The following is a 26396-nucleotide window of genomic DNA, read 5'->3' on the forward strand; positions in this document are numbered from 1 at the left end:
GATGTGGTTTGCGTGTGTTTGCTGGGAGTTTATATAAGAGGGCGAATCAGGAGACGCCAAACGAACGAGTGGTGACGGACCTCGAAATAATCGTTGGGGTTTAGGAGTTTAGCGTGCGGATGTTCGGCGACGAGATGACCGAGCGATGCTGCATGTCGGTAGTGCCCAAGGCAGTGTTGTCTGCTTGTCAGTGTTGGCGCAGGGTTTTGCATTGCCTAGTCCGAAGGGCCGGCACTGTCGCCGGTGCAATGCTTAGCCTCGTCCCTCCCAAGAAAAGTTTCCAGAGATCGCTGACAAATAGTTCGGGCTTCCCTTCCGTCACAACTGAAAGCGACGAAAGAATGTGAGAAAAATATCACCGTGACCTCTTCCTGACGAAATTATCCTCCTTAAATGTGAGAAAAATATCACCGTGACCTCTTCCTGACGAAATTATCCTCCTTTTGAGACATGATAGCTCAGATCTTGATGCGCCCATATGGACCCTGGCTTCATTAAAACTCAAATAATTCAGCTCAATTTAGCAAAAGAAGTAAAAAATGGTTGGCAGAAACCGAGCTGGGTCCATGATGATATTCAGCAGCAGACAGATCACGTCGATCTTCAGCCATCAGCTCCACAGCATCCACATTGAGAAGGGCATAGTGAAACAGATATTCAGATCAAACCACTTATTTTTATTCATGCCAAATATAAGTTCAGTGCCATCGCATAACAGTTGTCCTACACTCCGAGAGAGTACTTTTCCGGTTCGCAAACAGCAGCAATACATGGCCTAATAAGAGTTCAAACGCCCACACTCACAGTACTCCTTATATAACCTAACCACTGAGACGGACTGCAGATTGATACAAACTTTAGGAAGACTGCCGGAGCTCTGGGCGCACAAAATCTGCATCAGCAGGCACTGAGATGTCGACGGTGGGCCTCAGCTGAGCACAGACTTCAATGGCACCATGGACGGGATCAGACATGAAGTTGCTAATGAGGTCTTGGTTGATTGGTGCCTTCTTATCAATACTAACAAAAGCTTGTTGAGTCAGGATGTAGTCGAAACGCGGTGCCCACTTCCTTGATCCCAAGCGAGCAGTCGTGGAGCAGTTATCAACCATGAAGGCCACCCCACGAGCATGCATGAATGGGTTCAGCGAGTCCACAGATTCAATCAGGCTCTCATTGATGATCTCGGAGTAAGAGTGCCCCTTCTTCCTAAGGACCTCAATCTGAAAGGGCACAAAATAGAATCAATTGTAACATTTCGCCAACCAATGTATGACCAAATCCTATTTTCAATTTTGGGATTCAGGATCCAACCTGAGCCATCATTAATGCAACATACACTCCAGCAGTGAAGGGATGCAATGGGCCAAGGTCACCTTGTGGCCTGGTTGAACGCACCCTTTCACCCACCTTCCACATACGTGTTTGATCAATATTGCCCATGGGGAAAGCAGGAAGCCCTTCCTTTTCCTATAAAAAGGAAGAAAATCAGATGAGTCAGATGTTTTATTGTTTCATTGGATATCCATGAAAGAACTATGATTTAGCATTTTAACTGGATAAGAAAGCATACATAAAATCTCCTCCCAGCCAACACCACGCTTCTAATCTCACTTCCAGAAGAAACATCTTCATAGCACTCATACAAGATGTCCATGCATGGGTAGTATGCCGCGCTATAAGCCTCAATGAACTGCTTCTTTCCTTCTTCAGTCAAGGAGTTGTACACTTCAAGCATACCCTGGTAACATGGAAAAATATGGAATGTGTAAAGCATAAAAGATGAAAAGAGACATTAGAAAGATAAAAAAAAAGCTCCATGTACCTTCTTTGAAATAGTTTTAGAGATGATTCCAGTGATACTCTCTACAGTGTTCTTATATGCTGAATCCTCGTCCATTCCTTGCTCTGTGTATCTCCTGAAAAGAGCCTCCACCATGCCATGAACAGCACCGAGCAAAATACCTGCATAATAAATAATTAGTCACGCAAGCGAACCTTTATTCAGGCAAACATGAAAGTGGATCTCACCTCGCTCTCCAAAAATATCACTCCGGTACTCCTGCTCTAGAGTAGTAGCAAATGTGAAAGGGGAACCTAGAGCAACTGACCACCCCAGAGCTACATCTGTAGCCCTTCCATCAACATCCTAAATGCAAAGAATAATACAAGGACATCAACATAGATTCAAAAATACATATTGAAACGAACAAAAATAGCATGTGTTCTTTTATGAAAGTAAACTAGTTAAATAGTAAACTGTGCGGACGATACCCATGTGTAACATACCTGGTGAACAGCAAAGCTAGCATTGATACCAGCACCATTTATCTCTTTTCCCTGAACATAAAGCCTTCTAACTGATGGGCCCATTCCCTTGGGACAGACAGCGATCACACTGATGTTGTTAGGGAAATCCAGGCCCAGGGATTGCAAATGTCCAAGGAGAAATCCGTGTGACAAACCAAGAATACTGTTGGGTTTCATGTGTGAGAAAATTTTCTCATAGTTATCCGCCTGCACATAGTATCGAAATGCTGTAAATCAAATTCCATAGAAAAATTGTGTAGGCAAAACAAACTAGAGAAGCAAAAAATTGCTGGAACGAGAACCAAAACAATAGCAAGCATAAAATAAGTATAAACTAACAAAAACATTCATTTTTTAAAGAAACGGAAGTGCTGCTAAGATAAAACAATTGCAAACCATAGAATTAGCCAGAGAATGACCACGCTGAATATGGCGAGACATGTAGGAATTTATGCCACCGCACAACTCTTTTAAGACAAACAATATCAAAATTATCAGAGTATGACCAACAAGAATCGGCCTCATTCCAAAGTAATATAAATAAAATATAGTTTAAATCAATAGAATGACAGCACTATACCAGCAAATGGTCATGGAAAGGACACAGTATATGAGCATACAAATCACTGGAGGAACAAACCTGAGCAGAATCAGATATCAGAAGCAATACAAGATCACTGCCTGATATAGTCTCCCATATGTCACCCAGCGTCCCACTCTCTTCAGTAAATCCAGCTGCACGGGCTTCTTCAAAAGATTTAGAACCTTTCCGGAGACCAATCTGAAACAAAAACAACAGAATGAGAGAGGTAAGAACTGTTTAAGTACTTAGGTACCAGTTGACAAATCCATGATCTCCAGCAGTTAATTTAGCTACCTATGGAAAGTTGAGTCAAGAAGAAATTAAGAAACATTTGATGACCTACTCAAGTAATGATTTAGAGCTAAGACCTGTGATAAATTTTAACCTTATCTATCAGGGCAAGATATGCTGTACTGGAAGAACGCAAAAGAAGGCCTAACCTTAACAACAATGTCTGACTTTGCCTCAACAAGTGAATCTCTCAAGTTCTGAGCTTGTGCAGGACCCTGCAAAATCAACACCATCTATGTTATTGCCTGCATATTGTTTATCAATGGAAGAGATCATGCCCAAAGATCAATAGAAAAATTCTTGATGGGGAACAACTATAACTTATAACAAGGAAACATCAAGCAATTATGCACTGCACATTAACATCTATGCAAAGTAGATAGTTCTATTGATGCTCCTACCTTATTTCTATAACAGAGGCATTCACTGCATCACACGCCAACAAACATAGCAACACCAAAATTGCTTCCTAGTAATCCAAACTATATCTAATATTAACACTCGAGCCCAAAAAGCAGGGGCCAAATCAGACGATATGTGCTGTGGTAGTAAGCTAGCCTGGCATTAGTAGTTGGAAGCAAGTAATACTAGTCTACTAGCATATAATGTTTTTTTTTTCGCCCAAAGTCAAAACCACTATCAAGCAAAATTGGCAACAAGGATCATTCCGTGAGAACAGAGTTTGCAGACTTTTAACCTGCGAGCCCCAGCCAATGACGCCAATCTGTTTGATCCCCTTGAACGACTCCGGCAGCAGCGGGAACAGATCCCTCCCACCCCTGACAATATACTGCAACATAAGCCCACCAAAGTCAGCAGCAGGGTGCGGGTTCGCACGACGGCTCGAACTAATCACCGACGGACAACGGAGGGCAACAGCACAGGGCACAAATCAGACCTCCTCATGGCCCGCCAGGGACACCTTCTCCTTCTTGAAGACGGAGGTCTCGAAGTCGAGCGACGGCATGGCGGTGCCGACGACCGACGGCGACGCGACCTTCGCGGCCACGGCGCGGCGGCGGCCCGCGGAGGCGGCGAGGTGGCATGGGGCCTGCGCGGCGGGGAAGGAGACGGAGCCGGCGGCGGCGCCTGGGGCTCCGGAGGGGGCGGGGTTTAGGGTTTTGCGGGCGAGGGCGAGGTAGGTGGTGGAGGAGGTGGCCGCCGCCATTTGGGAGGACTAGGGTGAAGCGTGACGGCGTGAGGGTGGTGGCTGGAAAGAGGGGGGGTTCTTGGAGATGCGTCCGTGGGCCTTTTTATGTGTGCGATTGTAGGGCTGAAAGTGGTGACAGTAGGAAAGTCACATCGCTATTGCTATGGCTACTGGTACCGGCAGAAATTACAAGTCAGCACGGTATGAAATTTTCTGGAGAAAAACCATCGACTCCAGTCCAAACATTCATTGGTTATTATTGAAAGAAAAAATTGTGCAGAGGTGTATTGTGCACAAGATTTATTGTTTTTACACATATATACTATAGTATATGAGTACTCCCTGAGATGATTCGAGATAAGAGCTTATTTGGCATACGTTATAACTTTTGACCGAAGCCACATTTGTTTTATTGTATGTTGACTACCAAAGTTAAGATGCTATAGTGCTATCTATTTGTATGATGTATTCCTCGATTAAATATTAAAATCTTATACGGATGCACCTTTTGCAATATAGCACAGATGTAAAAGCTAAGGATACTAATATGTTACAATCACACACTCCTAAGTTCTACGCATGGTACGATACGATTCGTAGAGTTGTGCCCTTATCTATTTGTTTTATGTCTCAGCAACATGGGCTTGACTGTATTTCTCGCTTAGTCACCCTGTACAGCATGCCGTACACTTCTTGTGCTCGTAGCTATAAGCCTTTGTTAGGCAAAGCTCAAAGGACAGAGGAATTTGCGTTTTTCTTCCTGACGATTTAGTATTACTAGGACGTGAGTACGTGGTATGGGGCCCTGCTGCAGCCTGTAGCCCGCTGCAATGCAACTTGCATGGTTCCCCAAAGGTGAAATGGCTCTTCTGCGCAGGTTAGGGCCAAACCCGCCGGCTGATCCACTGATGAGCGCGCGGACGGCGGACCGCCTCCTCTCTCCTCCTGTCGCGCTCGTGCTGATCAGCTGGTCACCGTTAAAGAATTCGCACCTTTCCCTGCAATCCGGCGCGGCGGCCCACTGGCCCACCCTCGTGGCCCAGGCCGGTGAGGCGCTGACACCGGGCCACCGGGGTTTCTATCCATCAAAGCAAGCTACGCGGCCAGGCAGGGACCCGGCGTCCATGTACAGCATGCTCAACGCCAGGGAGCAGCGGATAATGGATTGGAGACTTGCAGTGCGGTGGCATCTCGACTCCGTGAGTGTGCACGGGGTGCATTTGGTGGCGCAAACTCCGTTCCATCCTCTGTTCCTGAGACCGCGCTGCGGGGCATTACAAGACGATAAACTTGTGGCTTGTGGGGGCCCAGATGTATGGGCCTGCACGGTCGCCCGCTTCTATTTGGAAAGAGGCCCAGCCCAGACTGAGATATATGGCAGGTCCGGGTCGAAATCCTTTCCAAATTCCGATCGGCCTGAACAACCACCCCATCACATTCACGGCGGTCGCGGCCGGGCGCGGGTTCAGGCTGGAGGTGGACCGCCGGGACGTGGCACACTGGCGAGCAGCAGGAACGTGGACGCGCGCCGAGGGAGGAGCCCTAGCTCTACCTGCCCACGCGACTAGCCAATCTTCACATCCTGTCCTCACCGCCGGACCGATCGACGACGAAATGCGGCGCATTGATCCGGGCCGGTTCGGGCCAATCAGGTCGTTGGTTAGTCTCTCGGTTTCAACGGATGGAAGTGGCCATGTGCGTGCACGCATGGCATCCACTGGCACGACAGCGACCGCGGAATGCAAGCAGCTCCGCCCCCACATTAGTATCTGGTCCGTGCAGTGCGGCGCGCACTCCAATCGGCACCGTTACCGTTTCCATGTTTCCGATATGATCACCCTCCCTGCAGGCGATGTAAAGCTGAATCCTTACATCCAGCACGTTTCTGCTGGACCAGTGGGTCAATGACCTGACGGCTCAATTTAGGGCGAGCTGAATGCTGGTCTACTGGTTCTGAACCACACTGGAATTTGGTTCAGTTTTCAGAATCTGCTTCTACTTCTGGAAAGCAAAAAGTGAACTAAAGGTTTCAGATTTTCTGCAGCTGCTTTAAAAAGCTGCTTTTCTGTAGTACAAATTTAAAAACATGGTATTCTTAGTACAAATTTAAAAGCAGGTTATACCCTGCTTTTGCAGTTTTTCCGAATTTGTGAAAACTACACACCTACTATTGGTCACATATATATACCCTTTCAATTCTTTTTATATATATAAGAAAATAAAGATTTTCATATATAGAAAAATAAAAATAAAAAGAATAAAAAAAGTTAACTCAAAATATTTTCATATATATATAAAAAATAAAGATTTAAAGGAAAAAGAATTTGGTCATCACAAAGAAATATTGTATACTGTCAATTTGTATAAAGACAATATTTAACTTTTTCACAGTCGACAACTCATAGCACTTTGAACCAAACGACTTTCAGCTTTTTCACAGCAGGCATCTTACAGCAGTTTTTTCACAGCAAACATGTGACAACAGCTTTTTCACAGATCGCAGCTGAACCAAACGCACCCTCCGTGTTGTAATGCAACCTCCAGCAGAAATTTCTTGGAATCCCGTAGAAAATGCTGGGCCGCAGGGATCCCAATAACCGACGCAGAACAGGGGTTCCTGAATTCTACTTCATCGATGAGGTTGCAATTGTTACGTCATTTTCTGAATCAGGATCCTGCTTCATCAATGACATGCAGCAAGACACTGTACGTTGCAATGAAAATCTACTTGGTTCTTCGACCGAGCTTTTGGTTCCAGGGGCTAAACTTAGCCCCATCACATAAAAAAATATTATCATTTAAAAGTATTAAATAAAATTTATCTAAAATACTTTTTTATAGATGTGTGCTAATTTGCGAGATGAATTTAATGAGTCTAATTAATTCATAATTTGCAACAGCTACATTAACCATCCACTAATTATGGATTAATATACCTCAGTAGATTCATTTTCGGAATTAGTTCGGAAGTTCTGCTATTAGTTTTATAAATAACTAGACTTTATTTAATACTTCTAAATGATAAGAAATTGTCTTTAATGTTACGGAACTCAAGTTTAGTTTCCATGAACACATCCTCTAAATGCAATGCAAGCACACCTCTGTCACGCTGTGGTGCAGATGCTGCAACCGATGCATGGGTATCAAAATAGTCTGTTGGCTACACAAGGGAGCGAAGAAGATATGCAAACGCACGCATGCATCTGACGCCCTAGCTCGAATTTTGGCAATCCACACTGAAGTCGCCGATCAGCCAGAGCCCAGAGACATGCGCGCACGCAAGAAATCGTAGGCGGATACGTCATACACGGACGCAGTACGCGTGTCCTTGGAATTTGCTCACGCCTCACTGACCGTGCCGACGACGTGCGCGCCTGGCGGTGACAGGGTGACGCCGTCGTCATGGGCCGTGGACCTCGCCCAATCGCCCCGGCCGCCGGCCGGCGACCCCTGTCTCTCTGACCCTGCTGCAGCCCGAACAGAGTCACCGTCGCATCATCACAGATTGACAGATGACGGCCTCTGTCCCACATCAGCCGGAGCAGCAAAATGAAAAGGTTTCCCCTCCACTCCACGGCTGCCCGAGAATCCAACCGGAGATATACCCGGCCGGCCCGCCCACAGAGAAAGGCAGCAGACAAGCCCAGGATAAAAGGCGTAAAACCCGTTGCTCTCCTTATTATAAAGCTCGCCGCGCCGCTCTCTCACCCGCCCGTCTCCGTCCGCCACCCGGCCACCCCCAACCACAAGGCCCAGCCAGCTCGTAACTCGGTCCTCACTCCACAGCGCCGCGCAATGGCGCGGCGGCTGCGCCTGCTGCCCCTCCTCGCCGCGGCCGTGGCGTGCTCCCTGCTGCGCGCGTGCGGCGCCGGCGCCGCCGAGGCGACCACCGGCACGCTCGGCCTCCGCCACAAGCCGCCGAGGCAGCAGCACAACAGCACGCGGCACGCCGGTGGTGGGCGCCCCCGAGCCGGCGGCGGCGGTCGCGGCGCAGCAGGCGGCCCCGGCACGGGCATGGCGACGTGCAACCTGTTCCAGGGCAGCTGGGTGTACGACGACTCGCTGCCGATGTACGACGCGGCGGGGTGTCCCTTCGTGGAGCCGGAGTTCGACTGCCAGAAGTACGGCCGCCCCGACAAGCAGTACCTCAAGTACCGGTGGCGCCCGGCCTCCTGCGAGCTCCCGAGGTAACGTACGCACGCGCCCGTTTATCTATCTACTTATCCATCCGGAGCAACGAATGTCGCGCTGAAACTAATGGCGGCGCGCCTCCCTGGGCCGCCATTGCCGCCGGCGATGCCACAGGTTCAACGGGCAGGACCTCCTGAGCCGATGGAAGGGGAAGAAGGTACTGTTCGTGGGTGACTCCATCAGCCTGAACCAGTGGGAGTCGCTGGCGTGCATGCTGCGCGCGGCGGCGCCGGCCTCCAAGGTCGCCTACACCAGGGGCAACCCCGTCTCCACCGTCACGTTCCAGGTTCGTACACGTACCGCACACTGCCCCTGCCGTCGCGTAGGGGCCCCGTTGCATCAGCGCGAAATGGAAAAGAAGCCACAACGGCTGGACCCGGTACGGTTCCATTCCGTTTTTCTTTTCCCCATTCCATTTCAGCGAGACTAGCACGGATGGAATGGATAGCCCAACGTTCCAGTAACCTTTTGGGCGAAAAGGGAATGTATGGGCCGGAAGGTTTTGTTACTCTAGACCTGATGTTTGGCAAGTTTTTTTAATGACGGTGCGAAATAGGCAAAGGCACAAGCTTTCCCAAAGGCTTTCTGTGCTTCATTGTGCCTGTGCCTGGGTGCTGGCCTTTTGGGAGCTCCGGCCGCAGGCTTTCGGGCGATACCGGTGGAGCGGCGCTCTTGTCTGGCGCGGATGGAGGCGGGTGCCGCCCACCGGCGGCGGCAGAGCGCTCGCACTCACATCCGGACGCGCGCGCCTGCTCGCTCATGTGCGCGGGAGGTGGCGGCGGCGGAGGGGTGGATTGGGCGATCATGGGCGCTCGTGGGGGGGGGGGGGGGGGGGGGTCCGTGACGGCAGAAGACGCCATGGCCCGGGGGATCCGACAGCACCAAGCGGCGCATCATTGCCCCGTCCCGCTTTCTCGCTTGACGTCTTGCTGATCCGTGATCCGCGAGCAAGGGTCAACCTGCTGGATCCTCTGTCCTCCAGATGCAGCCCGTTTTTATACAAGAGTGGATCGAGTAGGCTAGCTGCAGAGAATCGGCACATGGGAGTTCATCGGCCGACCAGATTGGTGGAGTAGAGTGCTCTCTGAATGTTAATCTAGACTTGTTAGGCAGCAGCAGACATGGCAAGATGCCCTACTTTAACCGGACCATGTATCTATCCACCAAAGCATGGCACTAGCGCTGTAGTGGACCACCAAATTGCACGCACTGTGGCCGGTGAAACACGAGCTACACAGACAAAGCGGGATTTATGGATGGAGATGCCTGATTGCCTGAATGAATCGTAGCACGTCTAGGGATGGGATGTGCAACGGACCAACGGCGACTTTCTGGGGGAGCCTGCCGTTTCTAGCTTCTGTACAGAAGCAGGCAACCAACCCGTCTATAGGACGTGGTACCGAAAGTAACTGGTGCCGCGCTTGCATCGTACTGGGGATTCATATACTCCTACGGTACAAAACCGATCCTCGTTTCCAAAAATGGAAAAGAAAATGATCGCGAGTCTCTCAAAACGAGGTGAAAATAGATGATAGGTTCGCCTTTGATGTGCTGGGCGAGCTAGATGTGCAGATGGCAGCCACTGTTAAAACGGACTTTTGTCTGATTAACCAATCGTGATGCTAGTTGATTCCACTATCCAGGGTCATGAGGCCAGACCGCCAGATCTTGCAGGCGTTGCTATGAACTAGGACGGCCTAGAAAAACATTGTAGCCAGCGGCGTCTGTTCCTTGCGTCGGACGTCAATGTAGCATTTTTCAGATGGTCTGGGCAGCTCAACCACTCCTTCGTGTCGAGTGGGATTTCACTCGTCCTCGGCAATAATCTCACCTCGCCCCTTTTCCCATCATGCATGGCTGTTCGCAACTACGCCGGAGCTTACTCATCATCTGCAGCAGGATGAGTCCACTTCGCCGGGACCGATCGCCGTCCAATGATCACCGCCACGAATTGCATACATGCTGCATTGCTGCTATAAGCAGGATGCTTGCCGTTTCACGGGCCCAGCATGCAAAAGTACGCAATGGCACGGCTCACGGGCAGTAACAAAAAAACTGGGGAAAAAAAAGGAAAGCTAAGTACGGCCATACGGGGCTCACAGTTCTGTGCCTGTCGTTTGGCCCCATCCGGGCATCGCCGTGCTACGGCAGTAGTGTGCCAGTGACGTCGCATCCGCTCCAGTTCGACGCACAGGTAGCCGCAGACGCGGACAAGCAGAGATATTTTTCTCCAACGACTACAGTACTAGACAATCGCTCGCACCTGCCAGTTTGCCGCGCCCGCTTCACCGGCGCCGACACCTTTGGAGCTTTGTGCATGCCGATCGATTCGGCGGTGCTCCGGCCATGTACATGGTCGGACAAGATCGGCGCTCTGTTTTGGTGGGCGCCCGGATGAGGCGCGCACGGGCACGGCGCGGCGGATCCGGCCAAAAGTTCGCTCGCCGATCGGCGATCGCCGGGGCCGCACCGCACGCCAGCTAACGTGCGGGTGTCTTTTCGCAGGACTACGGGCTGTCGGTGGCCTACTACCGGAGCACCTACCTCGTGGACATCGTCGAGGAGCCCGCCGGCCGGGTGCTCAAGCTCGACTCCATCACCGCCGGCGGCGCGTGGCTCGGCGCCGACGTCCTCGTCTTCAACACGTGGCACTGGTGGACGCACACCGGCAGGGACCAGCCGTATGTACATTGCATTTTTTTTTCAGAAGAACTGTACTGTACGTGCAGTCTCGCGGAAGGCAAGATCACGCGGTGATTTTTGTTCTTGGTTTTGATGGTGATCATCCAGGTGGGACTATGTGCAAGACGGAGGGCAGATGATGAAGGACATGGACCGCCTCACGGCCTTCTCGAAGGGGATGTCCACATGGGCCAGGTGGGTCGACACCAACGTCGACACATCCAGGACCAAGGTCTACTTCCAGGGCATCTCTCCGACCCACTACAAGTAAGGAACCCATCAAAGCCCAAATCTCAAAATCCCAACTCAAAAAAAATAAAGCCCAACTCAGCATCCTTCAAAGAAGAAAGCCCAACTCAAAATTTTGCAGCAGCGCACCCATCTTTCTTGTCGTCCTCCGCCTCCTGCACTGACACCACCGCGTTGTTTGTTTGCAGCGGAGCCGAGTGGGGCGAGGGCTCGAGGAACTGCGCGCAGCAGACGCAGCCGGTCGCCGGGTCGGCGTACCCGGCGGGCCCCGTGCCGGCGCAGGCCGCGGTGCGGGCGGCGCTCGGCGGCATGTCGAAGCCGGTGTACCTGCTCGACGTGACGCTGCTGTCGCAGCTCAGGCGGGACGGGCACCCGTCGGCCTACAGCGGCGGCCACCCAGGCAACGACTGCAGCCACTGGTGCCTCGCCGGCGTGCCCGACACGTGGAACCAGGTCCTCTACGCGTCGCTCCTCGCATAGGACCCCCCCGGGAAAACAGAAAGGCATACCATACCGGCTGATCCAATTGGCGCAAGCTATAGCCATTTCCCATTTTTTTCGGTGCTGTTGTTTCAGGGGAGTATTTAAATTGGTGATTCAGTTGCTGTTCAGCATCAAAATCATGTACTACTACAGAGGATGGATTTTCTTTGCTCTTCGATAGGAGAAGATAAATTAGGGTGACCTGAACACAATTTGAGATGTCTGATAGCATGGATTAACTGATGGCAGCAACCAGCAAGTGGTTATGCCTGAAGGTTGATGCAGCTCGAAGACAATATTCAGAAAGCACTGAAAGTGAGGTCATTTCCTGAATGTGATAGAATCTAGCTTGCACCATATAAGAGGGCTGTGGCACACAAATATCTGCAGAATTTATAGAGCTAATCACAACTTGACAAAAACAGCCATCAGAGGAACGAAAAGATTTCTCCTAAAAAAAGAACAAAGGCTGTTCATTAGTTACAGTACCGGAGCATTTTACAGCAGAATCAGCAACCGACTAATCCTCGCAAAAAGGAAGGGGGAAAAGCAATCAACAAATCATACTATGCCGCTGTGGTGACGACGAGGTGATGGGCGCATGACACATCGACCAACCATACGAGGACGCGATGCTCCGATGTTCAGGTCCTGGCAACGAGCCTGTGCTGCCGCAGGTGACGGTTCTGGTTCTGCCGTTGCATCCTGCACATGGACGCCTTCTCCTTGAGCTCCTGGAAGGCTCGCATGGTGTCCACGTCGAATCCGCCCGCAAACTGCACGAAGCAAGGACCAAGCAGTGTGGAGTGTTTTAGTGCGGCTCTAATGATGTAAACTTGGATGTATGAATTCTTTTTCTGGTATACTGCGATGTTTTTTTTTCGAAGAAAGGATACTGCAGTGTTGTGCGTACAACAACCAAGCATGCATGTACCTGGTGTACTCTGAAGGCGAACCGTACTCCTTGCAGCATCAGTTCCTCCTCTTCAGGGCCTCCCTCGATCGCCTCGAGCTCAGAGGAAACCCGTTTCAGGTACTTCATTGCCAGCTTCACCGACTGGAGTTTGATCTGTATACATCACAGCTCTCATCAGTACTCGATCCTTTTGGAACAAGTGGCCGTAAGAAGCCCGGAGTATGCCCATGTGGTGCAAAAACAGCAGCAGCAACGAAATGAAACACTCAGCAATATTTCGCTGCCCCTCCTAAGCCTATACCCGTCGAGTAATGTTAAGATAAACTATATCCATCGAGTAATGTTTTTTTCTCGAGTGTGCCCGAGCACGTATTTCATAAGAGGAAAGCAATATGACCGTTACGAATTTTAATAGGCAGAGATTACTAAGGTGGTTACAGAGCACCACCAAGCAAGTGGCAGACGTCCTCAACACCGACTAAGAATAGCAAGAACTACAGGGGAGGAGACACATACAAACCTAAAAATCTAGACACGACCACACCTCTTGAACCTGCTAAAAGAGACCACAACATCAAGAGTGCACAAGGTCTACAACACATCAAAGGTGGCAAAGCATCCATCCGACCAGCACAACCAAGGCAGCTAAGCATCCGCCTGAAGGACAACGCGACGTCGGCGGCAAAGCATCCGCTAGAACAAGCAACAGCGGCAAAGCATCCGCCAGACGACCTAAGCATCCATCGAGTAATGTTAAGATAAACTATCTGCGCTGGTCCTTTTTTTCCAGTGAACGAGATATAGTCGCTAGTAATGCATGCAACCATTAAAATAGGACACTAGAACCGGACTAATGGTGCTTTACCAATTACCATCCACGCAAGTCTACATGTACTCCGTACCTAACTATGTATTAGTTTCACCTAGCACCATACTGCACGTTCAGTCAAATGCAACAGCAGCATGCTGAACTTGCAGTGAGATGCAAGACACAGGGGAGTACGTCCATCCACCAATTCATTTTGGCCTCTGGGAGATGGTCCAGAGTGGAAGCAGATGCACAACCAGCCGGTGTAAGTACGGCGCAACCAACAAGATACAGTACAGTGGACCTGCTGACCTGCATCAACTCCGGAATCCGGATGCAGATCCAAGGGGCTATTTTTCTAGTACTTTTCGTTGATGAATCGAAGGGTCACGAAACGATTCAGAGCACCCGCAGCCCATCCAAGCAAACAGACCAGAACACGCGAACCGCTGTCCATGGCGCCCTGCCGAGCACGGCAGTAGCAGCGGTCTGGAAACAGCAGGGCGCGCGACATTGGCTGCGCATGGCTCCTTCGCCGGCCGCGAACAGATCGGGCGGGGTCACGTTTGACGAGGCCCCCGATTCCCGCACCCGTGCCCCGCCCGTCCCAGCTCAGCCAGCCAAGCCAAGTGACCAACCGGCGCCGCGCGCAACGGACACGGCCGACGGATCCTGCGGCGTGGCGGGCTTTGTTCTCTAGCTGTTGCAGCAGCGGCCGGCGAGTGGCGAGAGCGGAGCACGGGCGCTCGGCGGCACGCTCACGGGATGCCGCCGCGCGCGGCTCACGTGCACCGGGGCACGCCCCACGCCGCGCCCCAACAGAGGCCGAAAGCGACCACGCTTATTCCTCCCTGACGCCCGGTCCCGACGGGCGGGCATCGACCTTGTCGTACGCGGGGGGGATGAACGCCGACGCATCCAAAAATTCCATCCACCTCGAATTTCCCTGCACATGAAGCAGAGGCGTGCCGGATCACGCGCGGACGGCGGGCGATCTCGCTACGACGCTACTTGCGCGTACGTGACACCCCGACATACATGTGCGGACGGCATCCCAAGAGAAAAGTTCTCTGCCGCGCAGCTTGTTCTGTCCTCTTGAAAACGTAGAATTCACTCTCCAGCACGCTGTACGGTGTCTACTGCGAGGATGCCCTGGACCCAAGGCGAGTAAATGAACGGGACGGAAGGTTAGTTACCTGGCTGACGATGCCGGCGTCCTGCTTCATCCACTCCCACGGGATCTGGAACCGGGCGTACCGGCTCGTGGCGGCGTCCCGGACGCGGGCGAGGTTGTACACGCCGTGCTCCAACCTGGGATTCATTCGACCGCCACACGCGCACATCTTTAGTCAGAACATTAGAAGCAGCAAAAACACCGGGGCGCTGCCGCGATCGCAGCGCCGCCGGCCGCGAACCGTAGGTAGCTTACTTCTCGAAGAGCGCCTGCATCTTCTTGAGCGCCGCGGCGCAGGGCTGCCGGGCGTCGTCGCGGAAGGCAACGGCCTCCCCCTCCAGCTTCTTGAGGTCGCAGTAGCCGAACGCCGCCTCCCGGAGCGCGTCCGCCTTGTGCTCCGGCCACTCGAAGTGCTTCAGCACCGCGCGCTCGTCCACCTGCACGCACGCACGAGTGGATCAGCAACCGTCGGCCGGTGGATTGCGCATCATCCCGTCGGGTAGATGGATCAATCCGTAACTAGTTAGTAAACGCACCAGGCGCGAGAGCTCGTCGTCGAGCCACTTGACGAAGGTGACGACGTCCTCGATGTCCACGAACGCCGCGCCCTCCACCTCCTTGATGAGGAACCGGATGAAGTCGCCCTGCCTCTCCACGTCCGACTTGATCTGCCCAGCAAAGTCAGGCACGGTCAGTTTGCCAGCATTTAGTACTGGATCGTTTTCTACCATCAGCTTCGAATCACTAGCCGTGTACTGCTATCTTCCTAAGTTGAGATCGAAGTCAACCGGAACGAGACACTAATGCATGGTAACACCTGAGTACGATTAACCTGAGACCGTAACTAACGCATCTAAGCTCATCTACTGAACTGAAGCAGACCAAGCCTTCACTGCGCTCCGGTTAGCCGGACCTGGCTGCATGACCCGTCCACCTCAGATTCCGTACAGCTGTTGCTGCTCCAGGTTTAACTGCCTGTACTCTACTACCACACTTTACCATTCATTCAGACATTCAGAGAGCTCGCCGTCGCTTCTTCCGATCAGCATCCAGCGGGCAACGCACTGCCAAACAACGTCGCTGCTTCAGATCGCCAATGGAGGGCATGGGCATCAGAAAACAAATCTAGGGCCCTCGCCTTCGGAATTCTGACATGGACATCGAGGATAGACAGCCCGATGGAGAACGCGAAGAAAACGGGTGGTCTCCGTTTTACTCTCTGCATGGACCAAGATTTGGCAGAGCATGCACGCGCTGCGTTCACCGCCTAAGCAATAACTAACCGTACCCGCCCAACCAAACCGCCTGTAACCTTGCAATAACGACGGAGAACGACGCCTCCACTGTTCTATGACTGTGTTACCAACCAGCCTCTCCTACACCACCACCATGAAGCATCCATCCTTACGAGCCGTTCCAACAGTGGTTAGCCGCTGGGGAGGACGGCAACCTAATGCGTGGCCTTAATGTAGCTGCGTGCCGGTGGTTGTCGCGGTTCTTATTACTGTAGAAAGCGAAAAGAAAAAAAAAAGCAGAGGTGATGCTTCGGCTGTACGCACCGCGAGGAGGTGGGCCGACCGGTTCTCGATCTCGCCGATCATGTCGCGCGCCGCCGCCGCGCCGCCGCCGTTTGATCCTTCGCATGCGGCGGCGCCGTCCCGCTTGGACTCCCTCCGCATCAGCGAGTGGTAGAACTCCACCACCTCCGGCACGCGCCTCACGCATTGCCCCGGCGACGCCGCCCCCGCCGGCAGGAACGCGGCGCCGAGCGGCCTCCTCGCCGGAGGGGGAGGGGGAGGGGGAGGCGGGGCGGCGGGAGGAGCGGAGGGTGAGGAGCGATTGCTCGTGCCGCGCGGCAGTGGCGGTGGTGGAGGAGGGCAGGGCGGTGGGGGCGGGGGGATCGGCGGCAGCTTCGAGAGCTCTGGCACGCGGGGTCGCGGCGCAGCCGCCGCGTCCGAGGACGAGCGGGAGTGCGATGATGGTGAGGCCGACGTGGAGGAAGACGGCGAGGGTGGCGACGAACTTGCGGGCGAGGGGGTCGACGAGGCCGAGAAGTACGACTTGGGCTTGAAAGGCGCTGGTGGTGCCGGTGTCGGCGGCTGGATGTGCGGCCGCTCAGCTCCAGGTTGAGCTAAACTCGCATGACGTGGCGCGGCGCTGGAGGTCTCGAGATGCTCGTTCGACGCCGAAGCGGACGAGGAGCAGTCATCGGCCGCCGCCGCCGCCGCAGCTTCTTCCTGCTGCCTCCTGAGCTCCGCCACCTCCTTCTCCATCTCGACGATCCTCTGCTTCCTGCTCGTGACCTCGAGCGCGGCGGCGTCGAGCTCGGCGCACAGGCGCGCGTTCTCGGCCTCGAGCCGGTCCGCGGTCTCCCTGCACCTCTCGAGCTCGGCTCTCTTGGCCGCGAGCTCGGCCTCCAGGAACGGCACGATGGCGACGGTCTCCTTGAGGATCTTGTGCTCCAGCAGCTCGACGCGGAGGCGCGCCTCCCGCTCCTGGAGCTGCTCGATGGCGCGCAGCAGCTCCGCGACCTGCGGCGGCGCGCGGGCGGCGGCGGGGCGCACCTGCGCGGACGAGCGCGGGAAGTAGGAGCCGAAGGACCGCGCGAGCGCCGACGCCTTGGACGGCGCCGGGTCGCAGGGCGACGCGGAGCCCGGCGGGGGCGCCCGGCCGGGCGTCCGCGACGGGGACGCCGGTTCCGGCGCCGGCGCCGGCGACTTGGGGCTGCGCTGGAAGCCCATGGCCGCCTTGACGCGCCCGGCCACCATGGCGCGGCGTACGAACGAGGACGCGAGCGCCAACCGTTCAACCGTGCAGCACGAGGCGTACGTGCTGCCACACTGGTCTAGTGCTGCGGCGGCGGCGGCGGTGGCGGTGGCGGTGCTGCACCGCTGGGTTACCGCCCGCCGCGGGGTTTAAGCGGGAGGCGCGGCGTCCGAGGAACGGGCCTTCGGGTTGGAAAGGGGGGGTGGCGCGGGTGTGAGTGAGAGCAAATACGCAGCGGCCGCCGATGGTGTATCTGTTATCTAATCCGCCGGGGACGGGCATGAGGAAGGGGACCAGCGCGAGCGAAGGAGTAGGGACGCGAGGAGTGACAGCGCAGGCTGCGTGCCGCTACACGTCAAACGTCGGCGCGTCGTCGTCGTCGACGCGCGGGCGTGCGATCGGTGCACCTCCGCCGTGCCGCTCACCAAAAGCTCTGGAAAAAAAGGAGAAAATTTCGGTGTGAACGAGTCGATAACACTGCTGTCTGTCTCCTAATAAAGGCCGGTCGACCACGCCCAGGGTCCAAAAGAACAAGGGACCAGTGCACGGTGCACCCTAGCTAGACCTTTTTTTTGTTTTATATATTACAACCACGAAAGAGAAAAGGAGATTGTGGTTGCATGTCAGATGCTAGCGGATGTGAGAGCTACTGGACATTGGTAGGTTATTGTGCTCGCATACCCACACGCTGAGACTCGACAGCTCTATCTGGGCTACCACATGCAGAGATGGCGACATCCTCCGGTTCCTACTCGTCAACTCGTAGTTCATACGGACAACTGTACTGATGTACTAGTTCGTATCGGCACATGCTCCAGACCCTCCACTAACAAACTTAAGCATCCCAAGTGCAATCATTCATAAGCAAGTCTGTTTGTACAATTCTCTCGTGTTGCTGTAGAAGAAGAAAAAAAATGGGCGGTTTATTCACGTGATCAAGACTCTAACAGGAGCACGCTACGAAGCGAGGATGTTCGGCAGTAACCAGACTCGCGTCCTGGAGTCGATGTGAAACAAAAGACACAGCACTCCCGGGTCTCCTCGACAGAGTCCGAACTATTACCCTTGTGAATCTGCATTGTATTATGCAGGATCGACTTCAGCTTCCCTCCTCGGAGGTTTACACGAGGTAAGGGATGTAATGATGTAGGTAGGCTATGGATTTTAGCCTTGTACAAATGATGCATGGTATTGTCCATTTGCCCTCCCGTTGATGGTTGACCTAGGGCTGACCCGGGGTACAATTGTCGAGTACAGCATATCATATCGTGCTTATGTCCATCTTTGTCTTGAATGTGCCAGGTTCGTTAATGTGTGGGCCCCGTGCGATGTGGATGCATCGCCTAGTGGACTTTCATCTAGGGTCTTCTAACACGGCATCGTCAGGTTTTTCATAAGACAGAGGGAGTAGATCAGAAGGCTAGAAGCCTCACGTCTTTGAACCACCGGCTTTGGGTCTTTGAATGCCTCGAAGGTTTGAGCGTGGCTACGAGATCCTCCTTTCAAATCCGCATGTTAATACGTTCCTGAGCGCATGGATTATTTGAGCAGTTTTGAGTCCTTGGATGATAGAAAAGATACGTCCAACACTCTTATCCAATTTCAAACCTCCCCTGCACGTTTACTTGAAAAACTCCAACATGCTGCGCTTTTTCCTTTAGTGCCATCCAAGTCATTATTAGACACAGGAGCAACATGGCAAAAACGACAATAGACTCACAGCAACAATGATTTTGTAAGCTTCTTGCAACTAGTGCAGCACCTGTGTCCTTGACTTGAATTGTTTCCACGTCCCACTTCCGTCTTCAAATTTAAGCCCCCAACTTGAATCTCCAAGCTTAGTTTCAACCTGGAGGCTCCTGTCGAAACTTGCAGAAACCTCATCTCAATAAAGCACTACCAGAAAAGGAAACTGAATTCGCAGCAGATAGCGCTGGAGGCGGTTCCATCCTTCCTGCCCCATGCAATGATTGCATCATGGTCCGGGTAATTTGCGCGACGTCGCGCCAGGTTGAATCGAAAAATTGTTGACACTGGCACGTCGGGTTTCGTCCTGTCGCTTCCTCTTGGCGTCTCCCCTTGCGGGTACAAAACGGGTGGGCTGGAGGCACCGGACTTTTACAGGTCTGCTTGTAACCCGGACCACGGCAGACCTCGGCTTCCACTGACACGACGACCCTGTAGAGTTCTGGCCCCGCAAATCAGCGTCAAACCTTCGTAGCCCGTGGGACCCTGGAGGAGACACACGTCCTCTGCAAGCGGGGCCATGGGATCTGCACCAGGTGCCGTGGACCAGGGGAGTGACTGCTGCTCGCCTGCCTGCAACGCTCGCACCGCTCGAGTAAATGACTGTTTGGTGACAACCGTGACACAAAGCGCTCCGATTCCAAACGATTTTTTTTTTTGGCAATGTGCGGTTCAAAACGAGAAATGAAGCAGCACGGTCACGTGAGTCTCCCTCCATTCCTAGAGGTTCAAAAATGCCGACTCCAAACGGAGCATAAAGCTTGAAACGTACCTCTTCCATCTGTAGCACCACTACCTACGATTGGTTCCTGCCACGCTCAGCCTACAGCAGTCTAGACTCCAAGTCGTTGTTTCGTTTTAAAAGACAATAAAACCGTTTGGAGCGCGGTCGACCGTCCATCAAAATCATCGACGTGGCCGTCCCGCGACGCGCACGGACGGAACGGGACGGGAGCCGGCGACGGATGGTCCATGCGCGCGAGAGCCCCCGGAGTTTAATGCCACGGGCGCGGGCGCGCCGTACTGTCATTGGCTGATAATGCCCCGATCGCCCGTCTCGCTGCAGGTGCTGCTGGCGCCCCCGGCCCGGCCCGACAGCGAGCCGATCGTGGCGGGTACGCTTGACCTTTTGCGAGGACTGCTCGCGACGTGCCCGGGCGCCGGCGGAGACACAGGCCGTCCTCGCGAGACAAGTGCTCACCGGAGTTACGCTCGCACCCACCCACCAGCACGCCGTCCTCCGGCGGCGCTGGCCGCTGCTACCGCGAGCGCGATCTGTCGCTTTCCCTGGCCGCGCCGCCGTGAATGCGTCGTGTGCGGCGGCAGCGTAAGCCCGGAGGCGGGCGCGATCGGTCTCTCTCGTCCTGTGTCGGCACTCAGCAACCGGCCGGCCGGCGCGCGAGGAGCAGGGAGATGTGGCAGCCGGTGACCGGGGGCCGGGGGGAGGGGGACGCATCGCCCTGCCAGGATCGCGTCGGCCAGTTCACGATCCCGGTGCGCGCGAGGACGCGCGGCGGATGGGTGGAATTCATTGCGTTGCTGCCTGGGATCGACGGAGCGGAGGGGATCGGAGACGAGCCGGCGAGGCGACCGCAGCGCGCCCATCAATGCGGGCGCGCATCTCAGATCCGTCAACGTGGTGGCGCCCATCCGTGGACGCGATGCAATGGCTCGCGCGCGTGGCCAGCCCCACGGTACTGGCCACGCACGCGGACGCATACACCAAACAGCCGCGCCGCGCCACGCCCGATCGTGGACCGTGGTAACTATCCGGGGTGAATCGTTCTGCTTGTTGGACCGATCCGGCCATGGTGCCGAGCGGGGGCCTTCTTTTTCATGGGCACGCATTGGTCGATCTCCGTAGCATGCAGCCGAGCTTGTACTGACATGTGGGCCCCGCCGGATTGTCTTCGACGCCTCGCCCGCCCACCTGCCGCCATCGCTCTCGCTTCCCACGCGTCCCGGAATGAACTTGTTGGTACCCATGGGCATGGCAGCGCTCGTAACAGAAGGCTTTGGCTGTCGAGGGGGACCAGCTTACGTGCGTGGCTCTGCCAGGTCAGGGAGCCAGGAGACGAGGGCAGCGGGAGGACGTGCGTACGGCTGAGCACGACGCTCGATTCCAGCTCGCGATGAGGCGAGGACGTGAGGTCTCAGTGCTCTGTAATCAGTCGTAACCAACCCCCCGCGGAAGCGGACACGCGAAGGACACACCGCGCGGTTGGGACTGTACCGGACGCCGGGGCTTCCCTTCCAGCCGGCCGGGGTCCGGCTCATCATCACCACCACCAACGCCGCGGCGTCCGCAACCGGCGGTCACCCCTCACCCGGGCGGCCCGCATGCTCGCTCGGTTTGCCAGTTTGTCACGGCTCGCGAGCACGACCGGACGACGCAGCGCTCTTTGCGGCCAGAGCGGACCGGCCGGCGTCACGCGCCTCGCGTCGAAAAGAGCTCGCTGAGGGCGCGCGGTGAACAGGAGCCCGGCCCTCACGGCTCGCCAGACGCAAGGGAAACTGGGGCTCGGTTGGGTGCCCTGCCATATGCGGTTGTAGATGAGAGCTGTGCGGTGCTGCCGAACGTGGCATGACCACCGCGAAATGGCCCCCAAGATGAATAAACGCCGCGCGCCGCTCGTGCACCGGCGTGCCCCCCCAGGATGGCAGTACCGTGCACGCCTGCACGGTGGGCACGGCCGTCCTTGGGCCCGGGGCAACAGACCCCAGAAAGGCGAAGGGGGACACGGGGGGAACGAACAACCGATGACGGCCCATTGGCCCCCAACCCTAATCGCAGCAAAAATTGGGGCACCCTTTCTTCTCAACGTGATGCCAAAGTCTAGCGCTCTAGGCTAAGCTGGAGCCAACTTTCGCCTCCTTTTTCAGCTCCGGGCACACCGCGCACACGCTGAACTTGTACATGGCAGTAACAAACTTTTGGTGTGGGGAGATGCCCGGCGACCCGCTCTGGCTGCCGAATCTGGCGAGGGCGCGTGCGCATCCTCGAAGCAAAGGATCTCGCGATCTCTTTCGTGCGTGCTGCGCTGCCAAGCTAGCTAGCTGCATCCATCCTCGCAGGAGAATCTGCGGCGCGGAAGTGGCTTGACGCCGAGATCGGCGGTGGAAAGGGGAGCGGAGCTTTTGCCTCTTCGAGATTGGAGTGGCTGGACCGGGTTGAGTACGAGTTGGTGAAACTGGTCCTGACGTGTCCAGCGCTGTTTCAGGAATTCAGCTGACTGTTTGCAGATGTGTTGTCGATGTACAGTCTCGCAGAAAATGCAGACCGAGCCTAGCTCGGTTGGTGGAGTCTCCCGGTGTGGAGCTCACCCGACCGGGCTCGAACCTGGACGTGCAGTCGTGCACGCGCATTAAGCCTCCTATGAGGCCGGGGGCAGCAGCGGGCCCCTTCTCTAAAAAAAAAGCAGTCTCGCAGAAAAATGTTGAACATAGGACGAAGAATGCTAAAACTAAAAATGCAGATTGGTCTCCCCATTCTCGAATGTGTTTTCAAGATATTGTTGGTCCAGCTCAATTTCAGCCCAATACCTTATGGATCAAAGGGTCATCTTGGGCTCAGTACCACAACTCTCTCTCTCTCTCTCTCTCTCTCTCTCTCTCTCTCTCTCTCTCTCTCTCTCTCTCTCTCTCTCTCTCTCTCTCTGCTATTTCATAGCAGCGATCGGGAAACCTCATAATAGGCCTTTTACCACAAGATACAGGGGATTGTCAGAACTTGAATGAGATGATCTTCATAGAAATTATATCGCATTTGAATCAAGCTCAGCCAATTTTACCTGTTGACTGCGGTCCAAATATTCGGCACTTACCTTTTTCCCCTTTTACCCTTGTTTAGCTACTCAAATACGCAATAATTTCATGGAAAAATCTTACCTTAACCAGCTAAAATTACCATGCTGCATTATCTACCCGCAACGCAAGTCACCAGCCAAAACTCATCACATGGCGAGGTTACCCTCCTCGTGATCCTGCAGGACCCACCGCCCGCTCGCGTCCTTGACCATGCCCTTGTTCCCCTCCACCCACCACGCCGCCGGCACGGGGTACTCGTCCGCGAGCGCGTCCACCTCCTTGTTCACCAGTGCCAGGTCGCGCTCCACCTCCAGGCGGAACCCGGCGCCGCCGCCGGCGCCCTGCGTGCCCGCGACGCCGTGCAGGTAGCACTCGAGGTTGTGCCACGCGGCGGGGCCCGGCCCGGGCCTCTTGAGGTACGGCGACTTGCGCGTGTCCAGCAGCAGCTCCGCGCCGACGTCCTTGTAGAAGGCGGCCGGCAGGACGGTGGGCACGACGTCGGGCGCGTTCCGGACGCGGAGCAGCCGGGCGCCGGGCGTCGACTCGAACGCCTTCTTGAACTGGTCGTCGCCCACGCGGGGGCTGCCGAAGACGATGGCCGCCACGGGCACCGTGTCGTTGGCGCCGCGGACGTTGAGGCCGTTGCCGACGATGTCGATGGCGGCCAGCGTCGAGAGCGCCGCGCCCAGGCTGTGGCCGGTCAGCGTGATGCTGCAGTTCTCGCCCTTGTACTCGTCCAGGAGCCTCCTAATCTCGGCCAACGCCTGCGTGGATCGATTTATAGATAGCTTACTTGAGATTACCGTTAACTGTCGCGCTTGAGCAGACTAGCTGAAACAAATTTTTGCAGGAAAAAAATAAACAAGAAAGCTCTAAAAGTCGGGCAGTCAGGAAGCGGACAGATAAAAACGTGATTGGGCTGTTCGGCCCAACCCAATGAATCGAAGGCCGGTTGTCGTTTCGACCAACCCCTATCATTAATCCCACGCGGTTTAACAGAGCATATCGTGTGCTTCCTCCGACTCTATCTACAGCTATCCTAACTAACCTAAACAACAACACAAAATTCCCTATCAGCGTAGCTACCGGCAACGCAGCGTAAGCCGCCAAATCATCCGCCAATCCCTACAGTGTGTGAAGCACGGAAGCGTGTCGCCACGCAGCGCACTGCAGTTCCGGGGCCTCTTTAAATGTGCTCGTGTCGGTATCCGCAGGAGCATAGCTAACTGTCTGCACCGTCACAGTCTACTGCTCAATTCATTGTACTGTGGAGGACGCAAAAGGTCCAACATTTGACGTTTCCTCATGCAAATGTGTGAACGGTTCGCGCCAGAGTGGCACGCACAGGCGCACAGCAGCATGTTCAGAGTATGGCGCAGCCCACAAGCAACGACTGCGATCTGCAACAAATAATCAGTGTCCTATTGTACGCTGGAAAAACAGCACTAATAATCTGCAAGATCACGGGTCAGATATCTTGATGACAATGTGGCTGCCTACCTATGGCCATGGAAGCACACGGAAGCAATGGCAATGCAGATTAATAAGTCAGGAAAGGAAAGGACATGAGAGGGTGGGGGGTCGTCAAGGCTAGATTACCTGCTCCCTGGCGCTCTGTTTGTTGAACCGAGACGTGGAATTCCTGGACGTGTAGACGGACAGGAAGCCCCGGTGCACCGCCGGCTGCGACCACCCGGGCCCCGGCCCGACGACGCCCGCCGCCGGCACCAGCGTGATGTCCAGGTCGTCGGCCCACTCCACGGCGCGCTTCGTCCCGCGCCACGCCACCACGATGTCCCGCCTCCCGAGCCCCGCCGCGCCGGCGTCCGTGGCCACGGCCACGTACCCCATCCAGTTGGACTCGGCGCTCCACGCCCCCGGCGGCGCCGGCCGCGTGAGGAGGCCGTCGGGGAGCCGCGCGCCCGACGTCGCGTACAGGAACCGCGTGACGCGGTAGTACGCGCCCGGGTCGGGCCCCGCCTGCGCCCGGCGGAGGAACGCCCCCGGCGCGTACCGCGACGCGCCCGCGTAGGGCGACGCCGGGTCGGCAATGAACGCGTCCGAGGTCGCCTGCGCCAGCTCGCCGTACCGGATCACGGCGCGGCGGAGGTCGGCGTCAAGCGGGTCCAGGAGGCCGTCCCAGTTGTCCCGCCCGCTGAGCTCGGCCCACGACCTCTGGCTCTGGGCAATGGCGGTGTCGGCGGAGAGCGAGGCGGCTGCGAGCGCGCAGACGAGGAGGAGGAGGAAGGAGCGGTGCATTTTGGAGACTTGTGCTTGCAACTGCTGATTGAACTGGGTGTCGCCGGCCGATTTATGGAGCTGTGTGGAGTGTGGACATGTGAATGGCAGCGCGTGCTGCTGGGTGGACTGCATGCAGCGGGCTGCAGGCCAGGAGGTGGATGCAAAAGCTACAGGTGGAGGAAAGCAATAACTTCTCGAGGGCAGAGGTGAGAGAGAATCAAGGAAGGAATATGTAACATGAGACAAAGCTGCCTCGATAATTTTTCAAATAAAGAAACAAGAAATCAGTTCTCACGAACCCAAGTGATGACCTAGCACATCTCTTAATACGGTGTGCATACCGAGCACTGCAAATAAATGTTGGGCTGCTGTAATAAACCTCGAAGCGAGAGTCACTGTGGTACCACGCAGCCACAGGCTCTCTGCATGAGAGCTCGAAATCGTGAACGGATTTTGTAAGCAATGGGGCAAAAAGAATTAGGGTAGTTTGGAGAAACTAAGTGGTAAATTAACTTTAGTATATATTAGCACTTATATATATGCTAAAATTTTTAGTTCTCAGTTAAAGTTTAACATACCTTATTAGCACTTTCGTTTAGATACACTAGTGTTAAAGTTTAGCACTTCACCTATGAGCACTTAGATCCAAATGTGATCTTAAATTATTATCATAAAAAAAATTGTGTTATATTCACCGTCAATGTTTGAATAACATTTTCCTATGCATGTCTCATTTATAGGCCCGTACCTAAGTATTTGGGACCCCGGTGCGAAATATAAAATATGAGGATTTATATTTAAAAATTAAAATACAAATAATCAAATAAATTTAGGCTTCATCATCTAATTACCATAAACATTCGTGCTAAAGGATTCGAGAACAAAATCATCCTTATGGATAGTTTAACGTCTATTCTTCGAAGAAAATGAAGTCTTCAATTATATCTTCTACATTCAGTCTTGTCCATTACTAAACTACAAATACAACAAAACAAAATT

At 54.3% G+C, this 26396-nt stretch overlaps 4 protein-coding genes across 4 annotated transcripts; 1 reads left to right on the forward strand and 3 right to left on the reverse strand.

Moving 5' to 3' along the window:
* Window positions 1-656: 656 nt before the first annotated feature.
* On the reverse strand, window positions 657-4352 carry LOC112894611 (ketol-acid reductoisomerase, chloroplastic-like). Its single transcript, XM_025962374.1, has 10 exons — window positions 4083-4352; window positions 3882-3974; window positions 3334-3399; window positions 2951-3091; window positions 2290-2517; window positions 2032-2149; window positions 1826-1965; window positions 1574-1741; window positions 1315-1470; window positions 657-1223 (listed from the first exon to the last, which is right to left on the reverse strand). Exons 1-10 carry the CDS (start codon window positions 4350-4352, stop codon window positions 858-860), a joined length of 1746 nt encoding a protein of 581 aa, XP_025818159.1. The 3' UTR covers window positions 657-857.
* A 3744-nt stretch (window positions 4353-8096) lies between these two features.
* LOC112891398 (protein trichome birefringence-like 38) lies at window positions 8097-12272 on the forward strand. Its single transcript, XM_025958244.1, has 5 exons — window positions 8097-8521; window positions 8640-8904; window positions 11031-11206; window positions 11316-11474; window positions 11645-12272. The coding sequence occupies exons 1-5, from the start codon at window positions 8130-8132 to the stop codon at window positions 11934-11936; spliced, it is 1284 nt and encodes a 427-aa protein (XP_025814029.1). The 5' UTR covers window positions 8097-8129; the 3' UTR covers window positions 11937-12272.
* Window positions 12273-12447: 175 nt separating this feature from the next.
* LOC112891397 (protein CHUP1, chloroplastic-like) lies at window positions 12448-17809 on the reverse strand. Its single transcript, XM_025958243.1, has 6 exons — window positions 16397-17809; window positions 15374-15505; window positions 15093-15274; window positions 14860-14974; window positions 12874-13008; window positions 12448-12715 (listed from the first exon to the last, which is right to left on the reverse strand). Exons 1-6 carry the CDS (start codon window positions 17603-17605, stop codon window positions 12584-12586), a joined length of 1905 nt encoding a protein of 634 aa, XP_025814028.1. The 5' UTR covers window positions 17606-17809; the 3' UTR covers window positions 12448-12583.
* A 5285-nt stretch (window positions 17810-23094) lies between these two features.
* Window positions 23095-25914, reverse strand: LOC112891976 (phospholipase A1-II 3-like). Its single transcript, XM_025958994.1, has 2 exons — window positions 24756-25914; window positions 23095-23920 (listed from the first exon to the last, which is right to left on the reverse strand). Exons 1-2 carry the CDS (start codon window positions 25527-25529, stop codon window positions 23303-23305), a joined length of 1392 nt encoding a protein of 463 aa, XP_025814779.1. The 5' UTR covers window positions 25530-25914; the 3' UTR covers window positions 23095-23302.
* Between the last annotated feature and the right edge of the window lie 482 nt (window positions 25915-26396).

This window comes from Panicum hallii, chromosome 5, assembly GCF_002211085.1.
Source record: "Panicum hallii strain FIL2 chromosome 5, PHallii_v3.1, whole genome shotgun sequence".
In the NCBI taxonomy this organism is placed as follows: domain Eukaryota; kingdom Viridiplantae; phylum Streptophyta; class Magnoliopsida; order Poales; family Poaceae; genus Panicum; species Panicum hallii.